The sequence below is a fragment of the Mus caroli genome, chromosome 7, assembly GCF_900094665.2.
Source record: "Mus caroli chromosome 7, CAROLI_EIJ_v1.1, whole genome shotgun sequence".
Classification (NCBI taxonomy): Eukaryota; Metazoa; Chordata; class Mammalia; order Rodentia; family Muridae; genus Mus; species Mus caroli.
In genome coordinates, this window is record NC_034576.1 from 58678972 (window position 1) to 58689185 (window position 10214).

Consider the following 10214-nt stretch of genomic DNA (forward strand, 5'->3'; position numbering starts at 1 on the left):
TCCGAGACAGGGTTTCTCTGTGTAGCCCTGGCTGTCCTGGAACTCACTCTGTAGACCAGGCTGGCCTCGAACTCAGAAATCCACCTGCCTCTGCCTCCAGAGTGCTGAGATCAAAGGTGTGCGCCACCATGCCTGGCTCTTATTCTTGTTTTTTATTCTTTGCCTTTCTCCAGTTTCATATCTGATCTGATGACTGATCTGAGATGACCATAATACTTTCCTTGTCTTGATTAATCGACTCTTGATTCTGACTCCTTCACTATCGCTTCTCAGCCTTTTGGCTAAGATCAAGTGTAGTATCTGACTCATTCACTTTATTTTTTTGTACTTTCTTCCTCTTTCTCACTCCTTTATAATGGTAATTATATGGAGGCTTGTAAGGCTCATGGGTTCCCTTGAGATCTGGCATGAAGGTTGAATGTAACTCCTGTAACAGAGCACATCTGAGCCTTGAGGCTTGGCCTCTTTGCCTGTAGCTGTTGGCCCTGTGGTATGGACTCGATTCCATTGATAGGTCTTAACTGCTGTTCTCTCACTTAGAGCCATGCCTTCCTATTCCTTCATTAAGCCTCAAGGTAGGAGCACTCTTGAGTACAGTTTCAGGAGGTCCTACTTTACCAAGAGCCCTCTGTTAGGGTTTCAAGCTATTTCGTTAGTAGTGTGAATAGTGCTAGCATAGGGCTGAGAAGAAGAAGTGTGTCTATGGGACTAAGCAGCATGCCAAATTAGTTTTTTATGACTTCGTAGCAAATCACTAAACACAAGTTTAACAACTTAAAACAATTCACTTCCATTTTGACATTTTGGTGGGTGAGGAGTCTGTAGTGTAGCTCAGTCTCCTGCTAGCTAGCTGTTCCTTGCCCTCATCTGGGCTCCGGAGTCCACACTGACCAGCTAGACCTTGTGGTTATGACTTGATGCCCAAGGTTCAGAGGCTGCTCTTTTCTGCTGGCTTTAATTTGGTCAAGTAAGCTCCAAAGATAAGATTTCTTTTGCTTAACTAGAAGCAATGGGTTTGGAGCCTTAACTTATTTGGTATCAAAGCACTTAGTAGTGTAACCCACCATCTTATTTATGGTCTTGTATGTAGTTTGTCAAGAGAGAACACAAGTTGAATGTATATCCCACAGGACTAGAATTTTGTGTACCATCTTATCCTATTATTGATCATCATAATTTGTAAATGTGAGATCTGAATATTTACTTGCATAAATTGGTTGGGAGAGAACTATGAAGAACTGGAGTGAAAGTATAGAAGAGTTCAGGGCTGGAAAGATGGCTCAGCAGTTAAAAGCACTTACTATTCTTGCAGAAGATCTGGATTCAGTTCTCAGGACCTACCTAGTGACTCATAATTGTCTGGAACTCTAGATCAAGGGGATCTTATGCCTGTTTCTACCTCTGTGCACTTCAGCACATATGAGTTAGATACAGGATAACGGTCATCAAGACAAAAAAAAGCAAATGGTGATGTGAATGGTGGGAAACAGGAACTGATATGTACTGTTGACAGGAATGTACTCAGAGGATTCAAAGGCTGCATATGGTAGATGCTCACTGTAGTACCCATGCTTACAGTTTTCTAGTCATAACTGCCAAGGCATGACATCAGCTTTGGTGTCTGTCAGTAGGAGAATAAGTAAAGAAAATATGGTGCATATATAAAATACACACACACACAGAGACACACATACCCTATACGCATGCTCTCTTGATCCCTCTCCCCCGACTCCTTCCTCCCCCCACCTCCCACCACAAACACACAAAGACTGTTTCTCAACTATTAAGAAAAACAGGTTCAGGTCATTTTTGAGAAAATGAAAGGAAATGATACTTATGAGCAAAATAAGCCAGATTTAGAAGGCAAAACCTGTTTTCTGTAGTGTGTAGAATCTCTTTTTTTTTTCTTTTTAAAATAAAAGTAGGGGGACTCTTAAGGACTAGACCAGGGATAGTTTTATCTGTAGAGATGGCTGTGCATAATAGAGTAGATGTGATCAAAATATCTTCAATGATATGTGAAAATATTAGGAAACTCATTAATTTGTATAAGACATTTTATTGTGACACATTGTTGTAACCCTACGACTAGGAAAGCTGAGACTGGAAGACTGGAGTTGGAGGCTGGCGTAGGCTACTTAGTGATAAGCAGGGAAGTGAGTCACTAATAAATCAGCACAGTGTGCACTCTGCTATACAATGTGCTCTTTGACTTCACTGCTTTTGTTGCATGATATTTTCACATGTTACTTATTTTTAAATGAAGTAAGCAGTTCATTGTTTTATTACTGAGGAATTGAATAAAATAAGGTGGGGAAATCAAGATTTTTCCCATGCTGTCTGTTGCTGCTGGTAGGTGATGGATCATACCTTGAATCCCAGCACTCAAAAGGTAGAGGCAGGCAGATCTGAGTTCAAGGCCAGCCTACTATACAGACTGAGTTCCAGGACAGCCAGGGCTACATAGAGAAACTCTTGTCTTAAAAAAACCAAAACAACAACAAAGACTGTCACTGAAACACTATACATTTTGAACACAGGACTTGGAAAGATTGAGCTAGAACTATCTTGAAGGCCTCTTGTATGAGGGCTGGCTCTCATAGTGTCAGAAGACGGTATATAATCTTCCAAGGGAAAAAGTAATCAGTACCACCCAGCCCTGAAGCCTGCAGACCATAGCTACCACTGGCCCAGTAAGATATCCCCAGTGGTGTAATAGTTGCGCTTTTATTTTGAGGATAACTATACTATAAACCTAGTCAACTACTTGTGACTGGAGAAGTCATAGACCTTAGAGGTGAACCTACTTTGCCATTTTCCTAAATTGATACAATTTCTAACTGTATATAAGTATATATCTTGTATAAGTATCTTATATAAGTATATATCTTATATATCTTATATGAGTATATATAGCATGTGTGTAGTTCTCACTCCTCATTAAAGAAGTTTCTTTTGGTAGCAGACAAAGGCTGTTACAGAGATTCAGAGCTGGTCATTGAAATAACTATGGGGTGCCCAGGCCCAATTGATATAATACAACCCCCTCACCTAAGGCACAAGGAACATCATAGATGAAGGGATGGAAAGATTTTTGTTTAAAGATTTATTTATTATTATACATAAGTACACTGTAGATGACTTCAGACGCACTAGAAGAGGACATCAGATCTCATTGTGGGTGGTTGTGAGCCACCATGTGGTTGCTGGGATTTGAACTCAGGACCTTTGGAGGAACAGTCAGTGCTCTTAACCACTGAGCCATGTCACTAGCCCCTGAAAGATTTTTTTAAGAGCCAGAAAACCAAGATGCCTACTGTGAGTGTATTCTAGACATGACAGGGGTGCTGCACCCATGAAAACACAATAGCATGGTTACCTGTACAAGATTGAACACAATGTCAGCATCAGTTGACATGCCAGTGTGGATGGGGAAATTCTACAAGGCCTCATCCCAGGTCAAGAGCTATTAGTTCGCTTTAGTGATGAAGCCCTTGGGTTAGTCACTCTGAAGGTCAGCCCTAAACACATATGAACAACACTAGGTAGACACAGTAAGTTGTGTATCTTTTATATATGTGTGTATAGATGTGTTTTATATATACGTGTGTGTGTGTGTGTGTGTGTGTGTGTGTGTGTGTGTGTGTATGTAATAATAGGTACAGAGGAGGTCATGAATTTGAGAGGGAGTGATGGGGACAGTAGTTGGAAGGCAGAAGGGTGGAAATAATATAGCTAGAGTACACATGTGAAATTGCCAAAAATATAAAATCTTTGAATAAAAAAGATTTATACTGATCTAAGTTTATCTTTTGTATTTGCCAGCTTGCATTCACAAGAGATGGACTCTGTGGTCTGTGGAACGAAATGGTTAAAGATGGGGAAATTGTGTACACTGGAACAGAATTAACACAAAACCGAGAACTCCCTTTGAGAAAAGGTAGGAATTTAAATGCTTATTTTTTTATTTTGTAAGTACTGTTATAATGGCATGTTAAAGAAAAAAATTAAAAATTACATGCATGTGTGTGTCTCTGTGTATGTAGGCAGGCAGGTGCTGTGGTATGCATGTCAGGGTACATATATGTGCGAGCTTGTTCTCTCTGTTGTGTGGTTTAGTGATGAGTACCTTTGTATGCTGAGCTATCTCTTTCTCCCACTTCAAAAATCACCTTTATTTATTTGTGTGTATAAATTGCCTTTTTGAGCATCGGTCTTTGGATGTTGTTTTTCCCTTCGGTCATTTTTGTCTATAATGTTAGTTAATATTTCAAATTATTCAGATACTTTGTTTGTGTTAACTAGTGTATAGCCTGTTTGAAGTTATGAATGAATAGCTTTTAATTTAAACTGAAACAGATCTTCCCATAACTAGCAATCCTGTATAGGATTATAGTGATAGATTCAACTAGCCTGCTTGATTGAAATCAGCATCAAGACTTTAAAAAAGAAGGATGGATGCCAGCACTTACTCAGATGTGTTGTATCTGAAAAGCCCAATTACGGCTCACTGCAGAGTTTGTTGAATGTCATTCCAGTATCAAAAAATCATTTTTAGAAATTTTTTTTCTTTTTCAAGACAGTGTTTCTCTGGCTGTCCTAGAACTTGCTCTGTACACCAGGCTGGCCTGCCTCTGCATCCTGAGTGCTGGGAATAAAGACATGCACCGACACCACCCAGCTTACTTTTAGAATGCATAGTTTTTCTCTTTGTGCAATGAATTAGTATACTGTTGATTGGAAAGTATGTGAGGAAAAGTATTATTAGCTTACGTTTTTGGTTGCATTATCTAGCAGAGTGAGCTCTGTTTCTTGTATTTATGTGAAAATTTCCATCTACACATGGAGTAATTGAAAGATATGTACAGTGAGTGGGTGCAAACTCATGCCCTTAGTGTTTGACTCAACTTGTTTATTGTATGGTCTGGCCTCCTGCATATTGTTACCTTGAGTTACCCTTTATTAGTGTGTTAGTGTGTGTGGGAAGGGGTGTGTGTGTGTTTACGTTTGAAAGCAAGTGTGCATGTGGAGGTCAGAGAATAACTACAGGAGTCAATTCTTTCCTTCCACCTTGATTTTCAAGGCAGAGTCTTATTTCTGCTGCTCTGTGTGCTCCAGGTAAGCTGGCCCCAAAGCTGACAGGATCAAATATAAAACAAAATCTATTTTTTGTATTAAACCTAGGGTTTCCAGCATGCTAGGCAAACACTCTGGGTCATGTTAGGCAGACATTCTGCTGTGCTATACTCAGCCTACAAAATTTGTTTTAAATAATAAAGCCTTTTAGTATTTATAATATGCAAAAGTTGGATTGATGTACAGAAAATGTTAAAAGTACAAGATTTCTAGTTTGGGCTACAGTATCTGGCTGGACTATTATTTTGTTTTGCCTGAAATTAGTCAGTTTACTCCTCTTGGGCCTTCTCCACTTAGTCATTAGCAGCTCTCTAGGTCTTAGGCTCAGTACAGAGATGAACAGAGATGGCCTTGGGTAGTTTGTACAAATCTCCTCATCATTCCTAAAGTCCTAAGATTAGTCAGTTGCTAGCTGGTCCTCAGATGAGGTGACAACCAACCTGGACTTCTGTTTAGAGCTAACCTTTAGGATTTCCTGGGGCCTTAGGAATGTTAGCCTCTGGTCTTTTTCTTCTCTGCAATAAGGGTGTTTGTTTGTGTGTATGTGTGTGTACATGTGCACAAGTGTACTGCTGGGGACAGAGTATACTTATAGTAACGTGCTCTACTATTGAGCTACACCTTTTTATTCTTTCCAGCATTTCTTAATTTAGTGTTTGGATAATTTGTGTTCTGGGTCTAGTGTATCTTTTGATTCCTGCAGTCATGAAAAGGAGAATGTATAGACACTAAAGTGAGCTTCTTTCCTGTGAGCCGGTGTTGCTAATTATTATAATATTCATCGTGCTCTCGAGGGACTTGCTTGTTCTTGCTCTGGTATTCTGATTTGTGCTCCTGAGAATAAAGCCTAAAGCATATTTGGAGATGTTCTTGTTAACTGTGAAAAAATTTCCATCCTGAAGAAGTGAAAGTAAGTAATATGATCTCTAATACAGTAAACTTAACATGTATGTGTTCCTGTAGTCCCCATCTTAATCTGGATAGTTTTATCGTTGTCCAAATTCCCATTGTTGTTCCTTTCATCCTCCTTGAGTCTACTTCATCCAGTGATCTATTCTTGAGATATCGGTAGAGTGTTTGATGTACCTTTACTGTTAGGTAAATAGAATATGAGGCTCTTTTGTTTATTTAGTTCTTTGCGCCATTTGGCGTTTGTTCCAGAAAAATCTCTTGCTAATACTGGGAACAGACTGCAAGCAAGACCATGAAAAGGAAGAAAGGGAGGCAGATAGATTAGAATTGTAGAGAGCACAGTTTATTGGGACTTATAGAACCATGCCTTGGTGGCAGCAAGACCAGATAGATCCTACAGTTTGGATCAGAAAGAGGGATACATTTATGATTGGAGAAAAGTGACTTCATCGTGACTAGAATGTACTTGTTTTTCTCTTGATTCAATCAGAGTCAAATGTGCCCTGGCAGCCAAGGTCTATTATTCCATGTACCATTCTAATGGTTTTGTGTATTACGGTTTGTTGTTAAATGAAGCAGGAAAAACATAATAAGGCTACTGTTGGTAGCCATGGTGGTCATGATTTACGATGACATCAGTATGGCCAAGTCATATCTATCAGGCAGGAGAGGGTCATGGGAACTACTACTTGTAGTCAGGCCAGCAGAAGTCGTGTTACCCAGAACCTACTGCTTGTAATTGGCATCTGAAGTGGGAGCAGAGCCTTTAACCTGTGTGTTTTGTTCTCCAGTTAGTTGCTACCAGAACTGAATTAAATTGTTGGACATAGAATTGGTGTTAACAGAGAATTAGAATTGGTTGGTGTGAAACACAGTAAAATGTAATATATATGTGTGTGTATTTGTGTATTTATATGATTATTTTAGTTAGAGCCTTCTGTGACTGACCTTGTTGACATTTCAGAGTTTTTCCATTTTCTCTTCAAAACTATGTAAGGGGTTTCAAGGTACTTATTACTGTCTGAGACTTTCTAGTGGTCTGAGGTAGTAGTTTTTAGTTTTTCTTTTGACTCAGTGCTCCTGAATTATACTTCAGTGATAATTGTTCTTAAAATTTGTGTGTGTGTGTGTTTACGTTTATGCGCCATGGCGTGTATGTTGAGATCAGAGGATTACTACCTCTGGGCTATGGGGATTGAACGCAGATTGTCATGCTTCACTGAGCCATTTGCCATCTCAGTGATAGTGGTCTCGTGTAACAGTGGTTCTCAGCTGTCAGAAGAGAAGAACATTGTGTGGCTTAAAAATGATTTCAGTTTTGTCTCCCTAATTCTCACTTTGGTGATTCAGCAATTTTGAGTCACTGAATTAAAGCACTTAATGGAGAGTACAAATAGATAAACATTAAAGGTGAACTTTCTTAGTTGTGAAATCTAGAACATAGATAAAATATTTAAAATATTTAAAAGAAACCCTTCATGTGTTAAAAATTAAAAATCTCGTGTATTGTATTCATTAATTACTAAATGAACCATGCTGAATCTTTTGTAGGATTTTTTTTTTAATATTTAATGTGTATGAGTACACAGTAGCTGCCCTCAGACACACCAGAAGAAGGCATCAGATCCCATTACAGATGGTTATGAGCCACCATATGGCTGCCGAGAATTGGAAGAGAAATCAGTGTTTCCAACTGCTGAGTCATCTCTCTAGCCCCTTTTATAGTTTTAATTCATGTGTCTTTAAAAACCTGAAACATTGAGTGACTGATGTGTGCCGTAGCTCTCGCATGTTTGGGAAGAGCATTTGTAGAGATTGATAAGATCTGATTCTCTCTAAGATGTGCTCTTTCCTTTCCTCTTACAGGGTCTTTATTTTGAGACAGGACCTTACTCTCTAGCCCAGGCAGGCCTGGAACTTACCATGTGACCCAAGACAGCTTTAAACTCATGTGCTGTGCATTATAGGTGTGAGCTGCCATGCTCAGCTTTACTGTTGCATTTTGAAAAACAATTATGGACTTGAACATTTTTAATTCTTCAGATGATGGTGTCGATGCTCAGAGTGGAACCAAGAAAGAAGATCTTAATGACAAAGAAAAGAAGGAAGAAGAAGAGACACCTGCACCTGTGTATAGAGCCAAGTCAATCCTGGAGAGCTGGGTGTGGGGCAGGCAGCCAGGTATTACACTTTCTGACAGTAGTGGGTCAAGTTGTCGTTTGTTAATGGAATTTTCTAAAATCAACAGCTGTTGGTATTGCAGTAAAGCATGTCTGATATAAAATATAACCATTTTAAAGTATATTATATAACATACTGTATATATGTTATATATAAGTTATATAAGTTCATACTATGGCACAAAATTACTACCACCCAGATCCATTGAAAACTACCCCTACAGCTCCCCAGGTAGCTACAGTCAACTTTGAAGTCTGCACTTCACTGTTAAAAAGCATCACATATAAATTGGCTCAGATAGTATAGTATTTATTCATTTTATCTAGCTTATTTCGCTTTGTATACTTTTAAGTTCACCCATGCTGTGGCCTTTTAAATGTTTTAAGTGTCATTGTTTTGTGTGCATATTTTGATTCTTTGTGTACTGGTTGGTGGACTCTTGGTTTACTTCTCTCTTGTTCTTTTCATAACAGTAACCTTTATTTACAATTAGTGTAATATAGGAAGCTCATCTTACACGAGTTTCCAAGTAGTTACTAGAATCAGAAACAACTCTAATAAACATAAATATAAAAGTAAATAAACAAATGAATCAGAAAAAAAACATTCTTTGTAGAAAAACTACAAAAGGCACAACCTTTCTAAGTGTGAAAAAGAGTAAACATTATTAACCACCAAACCTCTATGACCTAGTCTGAAGGCAGGCTCTCCCAGTGAGTACCACCACTCTTGGCCTTGAGCTCTGATTCATTGTCATTATGCCCTAAGTAGATGTCTGCTGCTGTCCTGAACTTGGTTGGCCAGGCTCTGTGTAAGGTCACTGCTTTTAGTTCTGTATGTGTTGCCGTGGAACCATTGATGGGCCGTGGTAACACTAGGATGAACTTTTTAAAGCACTAGGACAGTGTTTTCCAGAGGCCACACTGTTTTTCACTCTTTGAATAGTACATAAAGGTTTCGGTTTCTCCAGGTCCTTGATAACACTTGTTACTTTCCCTTTGATAATATCCACCCAGTCAGTGTGAAATATGGAGTGTTACTGTTTTGATTTGTATTTATATTTAACGATATTGAACATTGTTTTTTCAATATGCCTACTGATCTGTAAATGTTCTTTGGAGAAATATTTATTCAAGTCTTTGTTCTTGAAAATATATTTTTTATTTTTTTAGTTATATGTATTATTTTTTTTTAGCATTTCTAAATTCATCTCTTCTTTTTATCCAAGCAAGTAAAGTTACACTTTTATTCTTTGGTCTTCCATTATTATATTTACTTTAACATTTTTAAATATTTGATGCATTTTTGTTTCAAAATTTGTTTTCATGTGTGTTGGGGCTTGATCCTAGGGCCTTTTTTTTTTTTTTAAATTAGGTACTTTCTTCATTCACATCTCCAGTGCTATCCCAAAAGTCCCGCCCCCCGCCCCCGACTCCCCCACCCACCCACTCCCACTTCCCGGCCCTGGTGTTCCCCTATATTAGGCATATAAAGTCTGCACGACTAATGGGCCTCTCTTTCCACTGATGGCCAACTAGGCCATCTTCTGATACATATGCAGCTAGAGACACGAGCTCCGAGGGGCACTGGTTAGTTCATACTGTTGTTCCACCCATAGGGTTGCAGATCCCCTCAGCTCCTTGGGTACTTTCTCTAGCTCCTCCATTGGGAGCCCTGTGATCCATCCAATAGCTGACTGTGAGCATCCACTTCTGTGTTTGCCAGGCCTCAGTATAGTCTCACAAGAGACAGCTATATCAGGGTCCTTTCAGCAAAATCCCGCTAGTGTATGCAATGGTGTTAGCGTTTGGAGGCTGATTATGGGATGGATCCCCGGATATGGCAGTCTCTAGACGGACCACCCCTTCGTCTCAGCTCCAAACTTCGTCTCTGCAACTCCCTCCATGGGCGTTCCGCTCCCAATTCTAAGAAGGGGCAAAGCGTCCACACCCTGGTCTTCGTTCCTCCTGAGTCTCATGTGCTTC

General features: G+C 39.2%; 1 protein-coding gene and 1 pseudogene across 4 annotated transcripts in view; both read left to right on the top strand.

Moving 5' to 3' along the window:
• LOC110297519 (E3 ubiquitin-protein ligase HERC2) overlaps nucleotides 1–10214 on the top strand; it is a 171722-nt gene that overhangs the window by 12926 nt on the left and 148582 nt on the right. For all 4 annotated transcript variants that reach the window (XM_021166289.2, XM_029479794.1, XM_029479793.1 and 1 more), the window contains exons 3-4: nucleotides 3826–3940; nucleotides 8092–8229. In XM_021166289.2, the coding sequence (XP_021021948.1) occupies nucleotides 3826–3940; nucleotides 8092–8229 (253 nt within the window). The remainder of the gene's footprint in view (nucleotides 1–3825; nucleotides 3941–8091; nucleotides 8230–10214) is intronic.
• LOC115031681 lies at nucleotides 262–333 on the top strand (annotated as a pseudogene).